Source organism: Syngnathus typhle, linkage group LG4, assembly GCF_033458585.1.
Source record: "Syngnathus typhle isolate RoL2023-S1 ecotype Sweden linkage group LG4, RoL_Styp_1.0, whole genome shotgun sequence".
In the NCBI taxonomy this organism is placed as follows: domain Eukaryota; kingdom Metazoa; phylum Chordata; class Actinopteri; order Syngnathiformes; family Syngnathidae; genus Syngnathus; species Syngnathus typhle.
The window spans coordinates 9,866,930-9,887,332 of record NC_083741.1 but is presented as its reverse complement, the minus strand read 5'-3'; the positions used below and the strand labels follow the sequence as shown (position 1 = coordinate 9,887,332).

Here is a 20,403-nt window from a genome sequence, read left to right as displayed (position 1 = left end):
ATATTTTTTAAAGACCCTCAGCCTCGATCTGAAAGATATTGCGCTTGTATTGTTCCATAAACATTCAAATGACGGACCCGGAAGAGCCAAGTGAGAGGGGGTGGGTGGCGGGGCAGATCTTCCGTGAAAGGTCAATTGTGGTGATGTATTGTTGTCTGCGTGGGTCAGTGAGAAGCCTTGCAGCTCCATTCGGAACCAAGTTAAAAGATTAAAGATTAAAGTCCCAATGATCGTCACACACACACCTGGGTGTGGTGAAATTTGTCCTCTGCATTTAACCCATCCCCGTGTGATTTTAATCCATCCCCTGGGGGAGAGGGGAGCAGTGAGCAGCAGCGGTGCCGCGCTCGGGAATCAGTTGGTGATCTAACCCCCCAATTCCAACCCTTAATGCTGAGTGCCAAGCAGGGAGGCAATGGGTCCCATTTTTATAGTCTTTGGTATGACCCGGCCAGGGTTTGAACCCACAACCTTCCGGTCTCAGGGCGGACACTCTACCACTATGCCACTGAGCCGGTTAAGTGTAGGCAAATGAGTGATTTTTGATTTACCGAGGACAAGTGAGAGCAAATGGGCACAAGAATTATTTTGGAGTCAAACAGTGTATGATTAATATTAATATAACATAATAGAATATATATGAATATTTAGAAAAGCAAAAGCAAAGGTGAGAGGAAATGAGCACAACATTTTTTTGGGAGTCATTAATATTATAACATAATAAAATATATATATATATGAATATTAAGAAAAGCAAAAGCACTCAATGCAGGAAAAAAAAACGTCTTCCAAAAACTGCGTGACCTTGGGTGCCTTGAAAGGCCCTGAAAGTACGTAAACTCAAAGCATAGCTGAAACACTGCACTGTAGATAGAAACCACAAGCTCTCATTTCGTGCATAGGCCCAAGATGGAAGCTGAGGTAACCAGAATCAGATTGCTCAACTAGAGATTAGTGAGATAAACCCATTTGAAGGGCTAATTAAGACTTGATGAGATTGGGAAGTCACTTCTGTGGTCGGCAATTACATCTGAGCAGGATTTAAGGTAATGCAATGAGAGAAAATGCTGCACTCAAATAAAAGATAGCGTGCATCAATTTAAAAAAAAAAAAAGCAACAAACAACAAGCCAAAACTAAAGAACAATCTAGTTGACACAAACCTCTTCATCCTGGCTTTCAAGAGGACATCTAATGAAACCTTGGAATCCTTTATTACTGGCTTTCAAGAGGACATCTAATGAAACCTTGGAATCCTTATTATTCCCTTGAAAAGTGACTAACAAAGTCAGTTTCATGCATTGTATATACAGAGTTCTGTTTTAAGATTAGTTTGACTGTCTTTGTATAATTTAGTACATTACCTGAAGACCATAAAAGCACAGTCAGGTAAGTCGATCATTTTAATATTAAATCTTTCCCTATTGAAGGATTTCAAACAACTGAATGTATGTGTGGATTAATACCAGTGTGCTTGTATTATGCTTGGAAGTATCAGAAACTGTACCTTTGTGGCATAAATACTGCACAATTACTTCTTAAAATACAAACTTTATCACAAGGACATGGAATTTAATACAAATACAAATTAAAACGGCTTTTATGTATTTTTACATATTTCATAACATACCGTGTATTATTCATGTATTTTTATTTATTTTGTACCTTTTTGACTAAAAATTAAAAATGAAATCGAAAACTTACCTGTGGATAGGGAAACATTCCGAGGGCCAGCTGTGTGGAAATGAGCACAAAATGTAAGTGAAAATATTTTAGTATTCAAAAGAAACCCCCCCAATACCCCCCCCTCCCCCTTGACCATGAACAGAATAAATGGGAAGGAGATGATGGATGGTTGGTTGAATGTTTGAACTGAAATTTTGGAAATGACATATGAATTCGATGCACAATTTCTTCACGGGCCACCTAAAATGATTTGGTGGGCCGTATCTGGCCCCCGGGCCTTGACTTTGACACATGTGTTGTAGGGGGATTTGTGACGGGTGTCACAACATTTGGCAAGTTACATGTTCAAAACGGGTTTTATTGATTGAAACATGATCATGATGGAGGAAGCTCAATCTAAATCGATTAGGCATGCAAGTCATTTCATGTCGCTCAATGCCTCGCGAAAATGAATTGAATAAAAGGAGACAGGTAAAACGGGGTTAAACAATCACAGAGAGTTCATGTCGATAATTTTAACTTGGCTCATTCTGTGTGAGCTGTCTTATTGTTTCACTTTTAATGATATTAAACAATATTGACACAAAAAGCTGAGGCAGAAGAGCAAATCATTTGTTCTACTGTAGCCAGAAACAGATTGAAAATCGATAGCCTGAGTGGGCAGGCAGGTGACAGGAGTGGGATACTAAAATTTAAATTATATTTGAAAACACATTGTCAATCGGGCACTTTAGCAAGACCCTCGGGAACAATGAACGCTGCTTCACTGCATCATCATCAGCTCTCACAAGACACACGCATGCACAAACAACACACACACACACCTATGAATCTAATCTCATAAAATCTGACAATTTATCATCATACCTCCATGAAAGAGATTCCAACACTCCAGACATCTGCATGGATACCGTACTGTTCCCCCGATATCCGTTCTGGCTGTGTAAGAAACAAAAATCTGTCATGGACATGCTTTCTCAGTCAGACAAAAGCCATGATACTTTATGTCCACTTACCGCCATGTATGCATTTGTTCCCACATATGTTTTGGCAATTGAATTCACCAACTGTAAAGAGTGAACGAGATACTGAATGAAATGCCTTATAGCTGTTATCCTTTTAGAGCACAGAGCAGTAAACAATGTTATTTTGTAGGTATATGATGTTGGAACCTTCGTTTGAGGTTAAAAAAGCAGTTTCAATCGTTTTTTTTGTCTATTAAAAAATATATAAATATTCCGGTTTGGTGTTCAGATGAATGTCCCAAATACTGCTATTACAAACACACATTGCAACATTCTTCAAACGCACATACTGAGAAGAAACACACAGACACAAACATGCACACAATGACAAGGGTATTGTCAGTCACCCACGCTTTCACTACCTCTTTTGAATGCATATCAATGAGGCTTTGCAGTTGTGGATGTGGTCATAATTATAACGAGGTATTTTTGAAGGGTGTACTGTAGAACAATGGCATGGGGGGTAATGTGAACGCATGAGAAAGACCCTTGGGAAAGCACTGGTTGTAAAGTGAATGCATTGATTGACAACTTGACCAAAGGCACAAAGCACTGCACACAGTATAAAAGTGTATCTTCCCTCTCTTCCAACCATCAACCTCCCTAACATTCAACAAACAAACGAGTTTACCTGAGTGCTGACACCGAAGTCGCATAGCTTGACTTGTCCTCGGGTGTTCACCAGCATATTGGAGGGCTTGACATCTGCAGAAACAAACTGCATGATACAACTGCAACATCAGCAATCTGACACTGATCTTTATCAACTTGGATTCTTTTACCAACACAAAGCCCAAACCAAGGTTCACTCACCTCTGTGAAGAATCTTTAAGCTCCACAGATATGTTAGGCCTTTCACAACCTGCCCAGAAAAAAGAAAAAGTTCCTAATTAAGAAATTTCAACGTCATTCAACTTCACTCATTTTCAAATAATCAAGTAATAAATTGCAATAGTGTATTCATTTTGTCAGCTATTCTATGAAATGCTTGTCAGTACAAGCTCATAAGTGGGATTGTTTTGATCTGTAGTCTCATCTCAAGTGAGTCCCTTTTGAAGACGGGGAATGTCATTAATTGGCCATGATGACAAGAGGACTTGTTATTCAGGCAGCCGATAAAAATAAGTCAATGATTCAAGCCAAAATGGCAGAAAAAAAGTTTTTCATTTATGTGTAGACCTTGCGATTACCATTCTTTCATTAGTCAAACTTTTGCCTCTGGAAACCTTGAATTAGTTACTACCCAAGTGCAGATACTGAGAATTAATTGAGCTGAATAGCGTCTCTCCTGAACGCCATTAAAAAGTGCAGTTAGTACAACGGCACAGAGTGGGAAAAGTACACTTGTAAAAAGTAATGCAACAACCAGCAGTGGGAGCTTTTTCTGAAGCTTTTTGACCATCCATAAAGTAAAAAAAAAAAAAAAAAGTGTCTTTGGTCAAGGAGCCTAAAGTGGTGAGAATGATGTTTAGAGCTTTACTTCGACCCGCTTAGATGCCTCTCACATGATAATTAAAGGTGATGGTAAACAGAAGGGAAAGTCGTAAATTACTGATTTAACACACTTAATAGATGTCATTGATTAAAGACCAAGTTTGAGGAGGGAGACAGAGTAGAGGATGAGCGACCAGAAAATGGTAATGATTTTTCAAAGAGGACATTCACATAACATCAAGCCATTACTATTAAAGGGTAAGGTACTGTATAATGGAGTATTAAAAGAAAGAAAAAAGAAGAGTTGATCCATCAGGCACATAGCCTGTGGTCAGGACTGCACTACATCGAGGCTAATTAATCTTTTCACACGTGTTTTCTTTCTTCTAATCTGCTTTTATCAAACAAATTTCATGTATTGAATCCCCATTTATCTTGTACATTTGGTAAAATAAATTGTGAGTCGGTCACCCCTTTCTATTCAAAAAGTAAATGCCAAGAACAACGTAAGAAGTTGACTACAATCAAAACATTCAGTGCCAAGGTCGCGTTATGCCGTTAGATGCATTTTCTTTCCATCAAGAGGGATTGATGCGCTGGCCCTTTAAATTTTGATCACTTTGAGGAGTGGTAATTCTAAATCGCCATCAAAAGGTAGCGGTGCACCATTTCAGGTTGGAAATCTCCTCTGTTGGCCAACTGTTTCCATATTGTGTGCTATAACTTACTGCCACAGCAATCCTTCCCAAGACATGCTCTGGAATCCTTTTATACACGTCAAGTGAACCACCTGTATTGGAAAAACAGTTATTTCATTTATCCAAAAACAATCACTTGATTATATTTAATTGATAAATTATGGAAACCTGGCTTTTTAATGTTTGCATACAAATGCCTTAGTTGTGTCTCTGGACTGCCCAGCCAAAAAGTGTAAAAGCACAATATATCTCTTTTAAGAGAATAAGCTTTTTACATTGACAAAAGTAAGATGCACTTTGAAGAGAATCACATTGCATGCAAACAACATATTTTCTGAATTTTCAACAATTAGTTTTTGATCACCCTGTCGTCATCCACAATGAATCAAAGGTCATTTACTGAAAGGTCATTTACTGCTTATTAAAAACAGCGACCTGTGGAAAATGAATAAATGTCTGACTGGGTCACAAATTTCCCCCCAAAATCACTCACAATTGTGTATTCAGTATACAAAAAGTTATTGAATTGCTTAAAAATCCAGTTTATTTTTCCATCTGAAAAATTAAAAATTGCCTATTTTTAAATAGAAACAAAAGACTCAGGGAATTAAAAAAGAAAACTAGCTGCTTTTTGAAGAGGGGAAACATATTAACTATCAAGGTTTAAAACAAATGCCAAGCTGTAGTCATACTTTGTTGACAGGTTGGCAAAAGTGTGAAACAGGGGATTCAATGCATTAACAGAGTTGACACACAACTACTAACACATCCCACACTGATTGAAACGGGACAGCGTGCGCGCAGACACCCACACAAAACAAACACACACACACACACACTTCAAATTCTACTCAAGTCAGATTTATTACACCCTTGTAGCTTTTAGCACACTGGCATGCTAAGAAGCTCACAACACCGTGACATACTTTTGATCAGCAGATGTGTAAATGGATACATGGGAGAGACATGGAGGACAGGTCAGAGCAACATCAGTCGCTGATGTCACAGAAAAACTCACCATCCATAAATTCCGTACATATGGATATCCTGTTCTCCACAAAAAAAGCACTGAAGAAAGTGATGATGTAGGGTGAGTCACACTGCAATAAAAAGAGAAGAAAAAAAAATTGCAGAGTGTAAAAAGAGTACTTCAAATTACCCAAATTATTAGAAGAGCTAAATTAAATTTAAAATATGATGTCGGTTTTCCTAGCCAAGTTTTTTTTGGGGTCTGGAAATGTTTCTATCTTTTATATATGCATTACTAATAAAAATATCAGACAAGTTTGATTGTTTCCCAGATTAGCCTAGTAATTAAGAGAATGTTTTCCAAAGAGGTTGCTTTTTATTATAACAATTTGTAGCTAATGTATCATGAGGGTGGAATGAAGGGTGTTTTGGCTGATAATAAGCACAGAATGGTCCAACGCCTTGCGAAAGGAATGAAAACACCAGACATTGGGGAAAAAAAAAAATCTCATACTGTAAAAGGACTCATGTCATGCCAAAACATATTCTTTTTTTTTTTTTTTTTAGCTTTTAGGCATGTTTTAATGCCAATTCTACACTAAGCGATGTTTTCTTTCGTTCCCTCATCTTGAAGCAATCCTACTCATTCCTCCTCTCTAAGGAGCAGCCCCACCAGATCTAAGAAAATGATCGGTTCTCACTGTGTGATGTCACAAAGTGAGACGCCACCCCCTTTCCGCCCTTGCAGATTAAACACATGCCCAGTTTCTCAAGAGTAGCTGTCCCTGCAATTTGAGTTGACATATGGCTGTTTTGATTTAGTTGCATTAATCAAATTATAAAATGTTTCCACATACATCTTGCAGTGTAATCAAGTATTCGCCATTGTTGTTTGGTGCATTAAATTATTTTTTTCTATGTAGTTCTGAGGCGACTTACTTTGTGAGCGGTCACGGAATGCACCTTGAGTTTACAGACGAACGCGAGTACAATGGAGGTGAGTTACATTTCAAGGACATTAAGTTATGTCCGGCTCGAAATCTAGCATAACAAAAACAAGACAAATTACCAATTAACCGTAAATGAGATTCATGTAGATTCTATTTTTAAATCTTTAAATAGTTTTAAAGCCTGTTTTTTTTTTAAATTTTCTTCAATTATATTATTATGGCTGCAGCATACTGGAACTATCCCGTGTGGAACAGTTAAAGAAATATCTTAAACAAAAAACGTTCTAGATGTACCTTTAATCTGGACATCAAATTGTTCAATAAAATGAATTACACAGAAACTGACCTTGTAGAGAATTTCTAACTCTGACATTATTTGCTTCTGTAGCTCCACAGTGATGTCAAGAGGAATCACCTATTAGAATAATGCAAAATAGAAATACCACAATTAAAAAGAGTTTATTCCACCCACCACATTTTAAATCAGTTCCCAGGTATCTTTTTTTTAAGATAAAGTCTTTGTCAAGGGTCCCCAAGTATCAAACATAGTCAGGGTTGATGTGGGAAAACATTTTACTTGATAAGTTATTTTTCCTCCGAGGTGGGCAATAGACAAACAAAAAGTAGGTATGACACAACACTTTGAGCTGTGTGCTTATGCCGATACTAATTAACAGGGGCAAAACGTTAGAGCACTTCGCGTTTGTACATGGCACAAATAAAAACCCAAAGGATTCCTGCAAATTGTTCTACGGATGGTTTCCCACCTTTCCAGTTTCATTGCGCAGACAAAAAAATTAAAACCGAAAAAAAAAAAAAAAAAAATTCATTCTGAACATCCTGAATCAGTTCTAATTTCTTTGGCTGCACGTGGATAATAAAATTCAGGTGGTCACTCTCACTATCGTATTGAGGTAAATAAAATGAAAAAAAAATCCCTTCAATAGTTACAATTACAATTAAGTTTGTTGACCTTTTTGCTCCTCTGAAGATATCTTTGAATTGAACATAAACTGAAATGCTCATTTAGCATTTTCATTCACTCGTCCAATTTTCAGGTCATGAGCATCTTCAATGCGCATTTCGCATTTTCCTTTAATCGTTCTATTTTAAGGTTCAATTTTAAGATACTTGACAAAGTCCACTGAAATGCTCATTTAACATTTTCCTTTACTCGTTCAATTTTAAGGTAGTGAGCATCTTCAATTTTAAGGTACTTGAAAAAGTCAATACTGAAAATCGCGTCAACCTCAAGAAAAAAATTATAAGGCGTATGAACGTCTCACCTTAACAGCTAAGACACGCTTGCCGAGTAGATGATACGCTCTAGAAGGACAAAAAAAAAAGAAAACCACATAAAAACTGCATGTCACATAAATGCTTGTGCTCTTCTTTTAAAGGAGCTTTAAAATAAGACAAGAGTGACAGTAAGACACAGCAAGGTCAAATTGGCTACACTGCAGCAATTGCAGACAGTTCCAAGGTTAGTATGTTGGCAAGAGAAGCACAGAAGCACAGCACTATTATGATTTAATGATTAAAGTCCTTAATACCAGAATACACGGTTAGTTACAGACTGCATGAATAGTTTACTAGTCACAATACTTAAATGGGAGCCAGGTGACGAGAGATGGTCTGGGTCCACATATCACATGGTTTACTTAAGCGTGTTACCTACCTGTAAACAGTGATCCAGACTAGTATCACATTGCTTCTTGGCTAGACACCTACAACTTGTGTGTGTTTGAATTCAAACTATTTCAAGTCAATAGGTGTCCTTTAGATGACTCATACACATAAATCAAAGTGGAATGGCTAAATATATGGACACAAAACTGACTTGAATGAATACACTGTTATTTCTTTTAGCCCCAAGAGTATTTTTGAACCGTAGTGTCATGTTCTCCATAAAAGAGCAATTTCACAAAAGGCTGATGTCCTTGTTTTCCCGTTGATGTCTCAGTGTTGTTCTAAACAACAATCAATATCAGCTAAGCATGACTGCTGCCTCGTAATTAAAACGAGGATGTTAATTGAGGCTAGATCGCAGGGGTAGAAAAGTTAATGCTGAATGAGCAGGTTGTGGAAGCCTAAAAAGCTATCAAACAAACTACCTGGAGTCCTCCCATTATTCGAGCCTGAGTTCCCAAGCATGTGGCTGAGCCGCTGTGTTCAAAATTTGTTCTAATTTTGCTTGAATCATGTCTTTAGAATGTTGATTGGTCTCTGAACAGACCAACCACATTATGACCACTTGCACTATATACTGCAATGGTTTCATTACAAGAGCTGTGTGAAATATTTTGTATTTACAACAATCTTTATATTTGACACACGATTTACTCTGTCAGGAGGATTTATGTTTAATAACGGCTATCATTGTGTTTGTATTTGGCTGAGGTATAAAATTATCATAGCGAGACATCTGGTTTGCCACGAAAGGAAAATAACACAAATATGAAAGACGTGTGTGTGTGTGTGTGTGTGTGTGTGTGTGCGTGCTCGCACGCGTGCGTGTACATATTTATATACCTACTATATAAAATGTTCACGTTTATTTTGCTTCCTCAATTACATTTTGGTTTTATGCAAGGACTTTGTCCGAAAACAAACAGGAAGCTTTGTTTTATTTGGAATAAAAGTCTGTTAGAATGAAATGCATCAAGCTACACGGAGAGTTTTCGCTTGAATCAGAGCTGACAGTAAATCAAACATTGCTTGGCGTGGAACAATTTGTTTGTCAAAACTGATACAGTAATAACTATATAAGGACGCTAGAATCGGAGTCTTAATTAAGAATGGTAAAAGAGACACATTGCATTTTTAAAAGTGTGGGGGGAGTTATATAGATAAACATATTGTACAGCTTGGTTAAAGAAGACTGTCCTTGACCACAGGCCTTAACGCTGCCGTTTGAGTTACAGTGACAAGCCTGTGACAGCGGGAGAGATGGGGACAAGGTTACATAGCAACCCCCATCACTTCCCCCTGATCCGACCCCAGTAAATGTGCCTCATTGTCTGGATCTTATTTACACTCTAGCTCCTGTGTAATAAAAGCTCCATCATGCAGTATTCATAGGCCCTCTCGCGATGTGTCTCAAGTAGGGGCTATATATGTTAGGAAGGCTGGCCTCCTGGATCAGGGCTAATGCAGTACTTGTACACTGCCACATGCTTGACAGGCCACCACTCTTTCTACCTGACAGCTATTATGGCGTCAGTTAAGACACAGAGGCCAAATCCTAAACACAAACAGAGATGCAATTACAATTTGTACTCAGAAATACTAAAAGGGCCTTCAGAACTCTGCAAAGAATCTCCCTAGCAACACACAAGTTAAAAAATGTATGAATAACAAACAAGAAATTCACCTAATAGTTTGGAGTCTTGCCCATGGAATCTAATCAAAACTGTGACAAAAGTAAATAAATTGAGAAAATGTAGAGGCTTCAAGACAAGTGTCGAAGCGTAGACGTCGCTAATTTCACAGCCATGCTAATGTGCTGGATTTAATTGCACTTCCGTATTGAGATGAGGCAGATGAGATGGACTCCTGAAAGTGCGTGTTTAAAAATAAAAATAATAATAATAGGCCGACACTGATGGATGGCCAGGTCACGTCTTGTGGCTTTAGAGAGTTGAGATGTTGGTAACATCCAATTGAGTCAAAATGGCTTTGGGTCATAAATGGGTCAAAGGGTTAAAGGCTGTGGGGGGGGCCTTTAGTGATGCCTTTACACTTGATAAGCACAACAAAAACAGGACCAGTGGATTAAGACTGAAGAGCACAAATAGACTACAGGAATAATCTTTTCAAGTATACATTTAATCAGAATTTAAATAGGAAACGTTTTTTGACTGAAATACAGTGAAGATTTTTTTAAACTTTTTTTTTTTTAATTCTTACAATTGTATAACACAGGGGTTTTCAACTGGTTTTGTCCAAGGGACTACCATTATAACCAAGAAGCAACTCAACTCTGCTTTGGAGGAACATTATTTTATTTTGTAGAGGACCATACTGTATTTTCCGGACTATTAGGCGCAGTTTTTTTTCAAAGTTTGGCCAGGGGTGCGAATTATACTCAGGAGCGACTTGTGTGAAATTATTAACACAGTAGATCATTTCACGTGTTATTTTCACACTAGACCGCTAGAGGGCGCTCTATGCCGGTGGAATAATTGGAACTGCAACTGACGATGAGTCTGACGTAAGCGACGAAGAAGAGGAAGTGCTGCATCTTCTACTTCTGGCGTTAGCGGAGCTGCTTAAAAGTGACACAGAAGATGAAGATTTCGTTGGATTTAGTAAATTGGAGTGATACGGATGGTTTGGTGAACTTATGTTATTTATGCTATAGTTATCTGAATAACTCTTACTATGTTATGTTAACATACCAGGCACGTTCTCAGTTTGTGTCATGTAACGTTAGCATACCGTACAATTACTCAGCCTGGTGTTGCCTATATTCTATTTTTATTTTAAAATGCCTTTCAAGATGACATGTCTGTTCTTGGTGTTGGATTTTATCAAATAAATTTCCCCCAAAAATGCAACTTATACGATTTGTATATATTTTTTCTTCTTTATTATGCATTCTATGGCTGGTGCGAGTTGTACTCCGGAAAATACGGTCATTTGAATGGGTAAATGATTCACAAAATTAGCTGGAAAATCATTCAAGTCTAAATAATAAATACATTTTATTTTTAAAAATGTTGCAATTATTTTCCATTTCTAATATTGTGGACCATCTGCAATACTGCCACGGACCACCGTTTGACAATCCCTGGTATAAAATATTAATTTCCACGTAATAGCATTTCAACCTCAACTTTATTGATGTTGTTTTTCTATACGAAGTGCTTACAGTATGAAAATGCCTTGCTTCTACTATTAAGTACTTTTATACCAAAACAATGCACAACAGCAAAACAAGTGAGACATGTATTATTTTCTCCCCTCTTCTCTCAACCATAAAATTTTCAGCACCAAATCATATGGATTTTCTGCTGAGCTAAATTGACTGAGAAGTTGTTGGATTTGCAATATTGGCCTTCGCAAGTGTACTGTAACCATTTGTACCACTAAACATCAACATTCAGTTTGTCCTACAACTATGAGAGATTGGACTTTAATGAAACAATCTCAAAGCAATAAAAGAGTCAAATTTGTTTGGACTGAGACAAGAGAAAATAAATAGACAGCTTTGTGGCCTTGCTCGATTGATAATTTACTGGGTTTGCTGTGGATGTGAGAGAACACTCGGCTGAGTCAAGGTTAGTTGGAGCAGTAATCAATACTTCAATCTCAATAAAACCGCTCAATGTAGGTGGATTGATAGAGAGAGGAAATAAGGGAGGAGGGGAGTAGGAAAGAGAGAAGCAACATTACTATCATAACTTTAGCTGCTAAAATATACATCCGTCTCACCAGTGAGGACAGAGCTGCAGATCATGGTTGTTAAATAAAGGCCAATTAAGTCAATCTCATTGCCTCAATCGAGTGCATATTGGTTAACTCTGCAACAAAATAAATAACTGACAACATAGGATAGCTTGATTGAAGACAAAAAAAAACGGGGCAATCAGCTGCAGACTGGAAGGTCCGAACTAGACAAGGAAATCACCTCTCGTCATCCCCAATCGTACCATGTCAGATCATCAGCATGTTCGGAGTAAATTCCCAACATTGTGTTTTGGTCTTGTAGTATCAATGCCATGTTACGTTAGCCAGGAAACACTTACTTGTAAACTGTGCCTCCATTTCCTTGTCCAAGCTGCTCTTGGTATTGGATATCTTGGGCATTTATCTGAAAAGTAACAAGAACAAGATATATCTTAATACAGTAGGTATCGACGCCAGAATAAAACGGAAGAAGCAACAAAAAAAAAATGTTCACTGTTGTAATACTATTGTTAATTATGTTGTTCCATTATGTCAACAAAATGGAGACTATGGTCTTATCGGTTTACTTCTAAACCCATCATCATTTGTCCACATATGCAGAGGAACCTAAAACAAAATAAATGAACCCATTGTTGTAATACCTGCCTGCTGAACCACCGCCAAGAATTGGGCGATATGGACAAAATTTCCTATCTTGATATTTTTGCCAAATATCTCCAAAATTCACAGTACGACAATATGACTATCGTGAGTTTCCTGTGTGGGTGGTGTGACTGAAGCAATATTTGTAGGAACATTTTGTTTCAATTTGTGAACTGGGTAATCACGAACTAAGTTTCCACTGTACAGAACTTGTAACATACATGTTAAGCAAAAGCCTTGCAGGTCTCTCTGGGACACAAAAAACAAAGCATTCACTTAAATCAAAACACACTGACCTGTCCGGTTGTCAAGATTCTCTTCAGCTCAGCAGATGATTTCTTTAAGCTGAATCACATTCAAAACAGTTGTATTGACACATGTTCTGCAATCTTCCTCTTTATTCCATCTTTCAAATGAACTTTTCCCTGAGCTTACCTGTTGTTGGCCATCGAGTCGGTGACAGTGACACCATGCGTGCAGTCATTGGCTGGATTAGGTCTAGTATTAACCTAATTTGAAAAGCAACAGAAGAAAATGGAGCGACAAACAGTTAATACAAAACTTGTGCATAGCCTGGCCAAGTTTAGAGTTTAAGTGAATCCATATTTTCGCTGGAACTCATAGAATTAAGTGGCAAAAGACAGTTAAGCGCAATGGTAGTAAAGAGAAATATATATATATATATATATATTACACATCACTTCAATTATTATTTCCATCTTGACAATAGGCCTCATGCCTTGTAAGTATTTTTATTCTAGGTTTTTTATACAGGCATTTCCACTGTTTTAAACGTTTGGAAATCACTCTCTGAATTAGAGGTCACCTACATGTTTGAAACTGAGAGGTACTTGGCGATTTAATTACTGATTTATCTGAGGAGTAACCAGTTTGATACACACCTCTGAAACAAAACATTTCTTCAAATCAACTTTAGTTGTTATGATTGATTGATTGATTGATTGATTGATTGATTGATTGATTGATTGATTGATTGATATCTTTATTTCGAACACATCCAAAACAAAAAAATGATTAACAATTTATGGTATTCATTTATGAGAAGATACTGATCATGATATTGTTTTTCACAATAATCAGGAAACAAAAATTAGCCAGAGGCTAAAATGAATTGTATCTCACCCGCTATGGACATTTCGTAAGGATTACTTTCACAACAGCCCTCCAAAATTACAAAGTCCCTCAAACACAATATCCTGTGGTGCATAATATTTTGAACAGGAGAATTTAGATAACTGAGGGATGGGTCTATGAAAAACGGTCTCTCATCACTGTTTACATTATTTTGAGCTAAAAGAAGGAGGATCCACTTTTACCCAAAGCAGTTCTCAAATGATGGTGCCTTCAAGGACATACAGTAAAAATCACATCAATAAGACTGAAGTACGATAAGAACGTTAGGACATTCAAAATGTCATGCTTCACTAGGGACATTGTTCCTCACATCTTTTCATGTGTATCCATGTTTACTCCAAAGACGTGAAAGAAAAGACAAGAGACTACTCAGGGAATACTTAAAATGACTCTTTTAATTGAGGTCAAAAGGCGGGTGTGTTGGGTCCACTAAAGCGAAGGACATTTTCTCTTTAATTAGTGCCCAGGAAGATCTCATCTAAACAGCACACACGACTCTACTCAGTCAATTACTTTTATATTAACATGAGACAAAAGAGGTGAACGTTTTCCAAAGGTTTGGGGGAAAACATCATCTTGTCATAACGGACCCTTGACCGTCGTAGTGCACTAGCCGGAGTCAAAGCGTTGCTGCAATAGCCCATGCATTCAAGGATGGGGGAAGGGGTTTTTATTTTTCAAATGAAAATGCCTATAATATTGATCATTTTGATTGAGGACATGCTATCAATCAACCAGTTGCATTTCCATTCAATAGCAACATGTGCCCAACAGGATTTTTAAGGGGTAGTGGAGTGCACTGACAGAAAACTCCTACTACAGCCCACTCCATACCAAAAGAAAAAAGTAGACATGAGTGAGACAGAAGGAAAGCCTTGACTGCAATTGACATTTCAATAAGTGGAACATGGTGTTACCAATCCATTCACTTCAATACCTCCTCCTCATTCTGTGTAAGGCAGCTGAAACAATTATTGAGATAGGTACCTTCAGGCCATGTATGTTCCGGATCCCCGGAGTCTTGCCGGCTGAAACAGTAATTGACTAGATTGAAGAACACATCACTGGGCCATTTACAAATGCATCACTTCAGTTTTGTAAAGGAAAAATAGATATGAAATGAGGGTGACTTGAAATTAGCTACAGACAAGAAAATGAGAGGGTTGCTGGCCTCTTGAGACGCCCCGGTGGCTTGGAGGAAGGGAAACAGTTCTGGGCATTGAAATGTACAAGAGAGAAATATGGATATCAAAGCACTGAAGGACACAATACAATTCTTTGTCACTAAGCCCTTGGGGCTTGCTTGCTTGGATGTATGTATGAGCAAACATGCAGATAGATTGGAAAAGCATTCATACTGAAATCATGATGGAAAATATGGAGAGGCACAGCATACCTTTCCGCTTAGCTATGTCTTTGGGAGTTCTGACTCGGATCAGCTAGCATCAGTTGGTGCACATACCGTATTTTTCGCACTATAAGGCGCACCTAAAAACCTCCAATTTTCTCAAAAGCCGACAGTGCACTTTATAATCCGGTGCGCCGTATAGATGTACCAATATTGGATTTTACGACAGGCATGTCCAAATATATGGATTTATACATTGACAAAGTTTTAAAATGGGCCAATCATTGAAGGTGCACCTTATAATCTGGTGCGCCTTATAGTGCGAAAAATACGGTAATTGAACAATTATTTTTCATTTTTAAAGATGTAATTTCAATAACCGTTTAGAATTTTGTTTGGAACGAGTATTTCTAAATTCTAACAATGCATACCTTATCTATAAATGTAGCAATCTATCATAACAAGACTAGACTTTTTCTACATTACAAAGTATAGACAAAGTTGAGGTTAGCATTTTGGTTTGGCCTTCGGCAAGCCTTCAAATTTCTCATGTAGCTCCTTTTCGCAATTAATGGGCCACCCCGGGATGAGAGGCTACATTGTTACCTCCAGCCACTTTCATCATTTTTTTGCATCGTACAAAACGCAGCCAGAGCTGAGAAGGTGTCCCATAGCTAACTCATCAATCATAAATATCTTCTTCAAATTCAAACTCATGATGAATAGCAATTACTTCATACCTCGTGGAAATATCTGAAGAGGCTCTGGAAGCTGTCCATTCATGCGTTGTTCATTCATTGTACAGCAGTACTAAAGGTGAAAATAAAACTCACTGTTACAAGCATTATCTTTCACCAAGAAGACTATCTCAAAGTGTGCTAAAATGACATGGACATTAAAAAAACGGGTAACATTCGCTTCAGTGGATTCAAATAATGCCAAAATGCTCAATCGCCAGCCAATGAGTTTCCAAAATGTGCACACGCTGTGTTGAAATCTGTTGCCGATGAGGACTAATGCCCCGTGGGCTTGTTGTGAAGGAGTGTAGTATTACCCTTTTCTCCTCCAGGTCAACAGCTCACCAAACACTCATATCCTACAGGACTAACACGTGTAGCCACACACGGGGGCCTCTCAGACACTTGCCAAGCCAATGCAATAATTGATGTTTCAGTTAACCAAACCATCTGTTAAAGTGCGGGTGTATGTTTTTGTGAGTTTGTCTGCATGTGTGTGCATCTTCCTCCTTTTTTGGAGGAGCCTTCAAATCAACAACAATTAACACGGTGACCTTGCCGCCGCTACGGTTGCAAAAACGTACAAATCGGTGTAGCTTTTACGTACAGGTGTTAATTGTATCTTTTCATTTACACTCCGGCATGACGCCTCAAGTCATTACGCAGATATGTAAATGCCTTCTCTCATTGCGGGGGAGGGATGGAGGACGATGGGCCCGGCCGGCTTGGGTAGAAATGGATCAGAATGGCTACCCAAGTGGCACAGCTGTTATTAAACGGCCTATTTATCACTGTCACATCCCTCCTCGCTTCGAGCTCTCCGCTGTTGCCCTCCGGCATTCTCACTCGTCCACTTCTGAACAATGGGCCTAATACCAAAAACATGTCGCACGTGTTGTGAGGGCGCTCTTCGCGTACCTTTAATTTTCCGCTCAGCTAGCTTATTGATTAAGCTGGCAATTACCGCCAAATCTGTGGAAGGTGTGTTATTAAAAGACATTCTCCATTGTTGGCCAATAACTAAACTGTGTCCAATCCCAAATACAATCGCTCAGCCTAAAGGGACAAGAGCAGGGAGAGGGTCTCATCATCATTAGCAGGCTGAGGGGCGATGGGAGCAGGAATGGTGGAATTAGAGCCATTACCTCCAGGGGGAGCTGATTGAGGAACAGATGAGGTCACATGTTTTTTTAGCACCTGACAGAGGCCAGTCTTTAACTTTGAACAGGGGCATCTGTCTTTCAAGGTGTCCAATAATGATTAGGGATGCCTGCAAGACTAGTGGGTCTCGTAGGAGCATGTAGCAATCAGTGTTTTCACTGATGGCCAGACTTTTCACAGTAAATGTCCTCTGCAGACTCGTGTTAATTAACTGCTGAATTTGAGCATTCATTTTATTCTGCAATGAGAGGAAGGGAATTATTAAGTAGAGACAAAAAGAATATGGTGAGATAAAGATTAGCGATGCATACAAACAAACTGATAAATTGAACTTTATGTCGAGGCATAAAATCGGCTGCCCACAATGAAATCAAATGAAATTAATAAATCCCAAAACAAATAGCAAGCGACTATGGCAAATCTCCAGGACTCACTCGAAAAAGACATGATGGGAATTCATGTAGTGTACATTCGACTTTCCAGGTGGTCAGCGGCTTTTCACAAACATGCTTGTCCCGATGGGACAAGGAAACCATTACGGAGCTGCTGTATTTGTTTGCGAAATATTTATTCTGCAAATGACTTGAATGTTGTGGACAAAGCAATGCTGGGATAGAGATTTCTAACGGTGAGTATAGCATTACACACTTTGGAATTAGATCTTCTGATCTAGTAACTTTTGTCAGCAGTATTGTCAAGAAACACCAGTAAGTCTGTTCAACTGCAGTTGTTGCCGTTATACATGTTTCTGCAGTGTGCTTTGCTTCATGACTTGTTCCTTACCCTCACCGTACATTACTCGTCCCATCTTCCTGAAACAAGTTGCGGAAATCTGAGTTGATGGGGGCGGTAAAAGACATCTACAGATGAACGCAGATTTGGAGCAGCCCGAGGGGGTGGGGGTTTCGTGTGTGCTTCTTAATGAGGCAAATCTTTAAGTACTGAATAATAAATAATCAAAAATCGACAGCCATTTATCTGTCAGTGTGTCCTCTTTGTAGCGCGACCCATCACACATCATTACACGTACTGTCCGCCTCATGAACACTAACCAGTGTGTGCGCATGTGCATGTGTTGTCGGATCATCGCATAAAAAAAAAAAAAAAAGACACTGTACACGACCAAAGAAATGTTGGACACTGATATTCGAGTAAACACAAACATGAGTAAAATAGACACACCTCTCTCTTAGCCGACATATGCACAATGGCTCTAAAATGTCTTTTTTACAAATGTGCCATGATACAGCGGCTTGCGTGTGTCTGTGGGAAACAAAACAACACTTAGTCTAGCCAGCCCATGCGTGTGATTGCCTTTCACTGTGTTGTTTTCATACTGAAAACAATGAGAAAATAATTCCAATCATGTCTGCTTTATAGCGGAACGTAAAACCGCTTGTCGTGATTTTGAAACATAGTGGTAAAAGTTGCTAACTTAATGACAGTGACTGTGCTTTTGTCTTCTCTATTTGCACTCACTTTGTAAAACAGAAGCCGCTTTTGAAAGGAATGCAAATTTATCAATATAATGTATTGATCAGCCCTAGATGAAATCACGCAATGAAGCCAGTATCAATGCCTAGCATGCTCACAGCCTCTTCAGAGAGGTACAATCGGTTGTGCAGACAAAAATTACATCAAGTGGTTATTGGTGAACAATGATGTCAAGTGGCAGCTAACAACCAGTTGACAAACCTTCCCATCTTTTTCTAGCAAGTTGCCAGGTGTTAGCACGAGATCTACAAGAATAAAACAACATAATGCCCCAGCGCTCCACAATTGGGTCACTTTGACATGCTGGTAATTCTGCTGAACTCATCTCAGGCATGGTTTAGAAGACAGCAACAATGCATATTTTGCTTCACTTTGACAGCGCCACACATTTAACGTCTTGTTTTCTGTGCGAACAATCTGTGAGAATGTAATTCTATTTCTAGTACCCAGTTATAAGAATCTGCATTACAATATGTGTTGTATGTTATGAAACGACTATTGTTATTATGTTTTTCCATAATTAAAAAAGATCTGAAAATACCTCATTATTTTGTGCCACAATGAGAAACAAACGGAAATCCAATCATTGCTGTACTTACATATGACAACATGGCTTTGAGCTCTTCATCACTTCTCACAGTGATTCTGTCACCAACTTCATCTTCATCTAAATGATCAATACACAGGTAGTTTAAACTTTTGAAAATAAAATTAATGAAAGATGCAACCAGATGTACACATCAACAAGACAGGAAGTGATCCGAGCATAATGAAAATGGAATTTGTATTGAGGGGGGCAACGCAGGAGAAAGCTCTCTGCTCTTAATATTAAAAACAACAGTACTCAAAAACACTGGTAAAGTTTCAAATACTGTACACTTACATTCAAACGCAGTGACGGTGGCTTCGGGCATAACATCCCTGATAGCGACCTATAACAGAATATACAATTGACCCTTAATGAAACAAACAACTAGCAATGATTTCACAGTTACTTATAGTAGCGGCAAAAGCATCGCTGGACTTACCAGCAAGTCACTGAAGTTTAGCAGTGATGGACAGTCGACGGAAGAATCCATGTCCCCTAACGGAGTTTTTATTCGGATTACAATTGCCTCGGCGTCCATTATGAAGATGCTACTAAAGCAGATTGTTAATAGAAGGACGAGAAAATAAGCTTCATAACAACATTTATCCAAGCTAACGAGCTAATTTCCTGTTGACGTATGCTAACACACGTTAGCATCCCTTTCAGTCCAATGCTTGTATTAAGTCATGCACACACTTAAAGGACAGTAACAGTAACTGTGTGAGAGTCAGAATCACGTCATAATTGTTTCACGACCCAAAAGAACTCCAAAAACCGTTCTGCTAAAGTTTTAGCGTGTTATATTGAGGATGCTTGGCTATGAATGTGTTTGAAAGGAAATCACAAGTGTCCCAGTAATAGCGCAGAATTGACATCCGTTCAGGTCGTTTCAAATGAAAAGAAATAGTAGACGCTAATCAAATATGCTTTTGGTCCTAAGCAGGTTCTTTAAATATTCAATTACTCTTTGAATTAGATTAGACAAATCCCTGCAGTCTCAATTAGCTGACTAAATGAATGCAATTGAACTATTGTATTTGCTGTGATAATATTAAGCATAGTGAAAAGAGTGCCTCAAAGCTTTCAAGGCGAATGTAAACAATA

The 20,403-nt window shown here is 38.4% G+C and overlaps 1 protein-coding gene across 1 annotated transcript in view; it reads right to left on the bottom strand.

Moving 5' to 3' along the window:
• Positions 1-20,170, bottom strand: part of map2k5 (mitogen-activated protein kinase kinase 5) — a 35,789-nt gene extending 15,619 nt beyond the window's left edge. The window contains exons 1-17 of the mRNA XM_061276586.1: positions 19,739-20,170; positions 19,594-19,642; positions 19,310-19,377; positions 16,059-16,128; positions 14,958-14,998; positions 13,251-13,324; positions 13,112-13,160; positions 12,512-12,576; positions 8,048-8,087; positions 7,108-7,176; positions 5,861-5,942; positions 4,873-4,934; positions 3,524-3,572; positions 3,342-3,415; positions 2,702-2,752; positions 2,553-2,624; positions 1,704-1,733 (exon numbers count right to left, since the gene is read on the bottom strand). Of these exons, the coding sequence (XP_061132570.1) occupies positions 1,704-1,733; positions 2,553-2,624; positions 2,702-2,752; positions 3,342-3,415; positions 3,524-3,572; positions 4,873-4,934; positions 5,861-5,942; positions 7,108-7,176; positions 8,048-8,087; positions 12,512-12,576; positions 13,112-13,160; positions 13,251-13,324; positions 14,958-14,998; positions 16,059-16,128; positions 19,310-19,377; positions 19,594-19,642; positions 19,739-19,837 (1,044 nt within the window). The 5' untranslated portion in view covers positions 19,838-20,170. The remainder of the gene's footprint in view (positions 1-1,703; positions 1,734-2,552; positions 2,625-2,701; positions 2,753-3,341; positions 3,416-3,523; positions 3,573-4,872; positions 4,935-5,860; positions 5,943-7,107; positions 7,177-8,047; positions 8,088-12,511; positions 12,577-13,111; positions 13,161-13,250; positions 13,325-14,957; positions 14,999-16,058; positions 16,129-19,309; positions 19,378-19,593; positions 19,643-19,738) is intronic.
• Between the last annotated feature and the right edge of the window lie 233 nt (positions 20,171-20,403).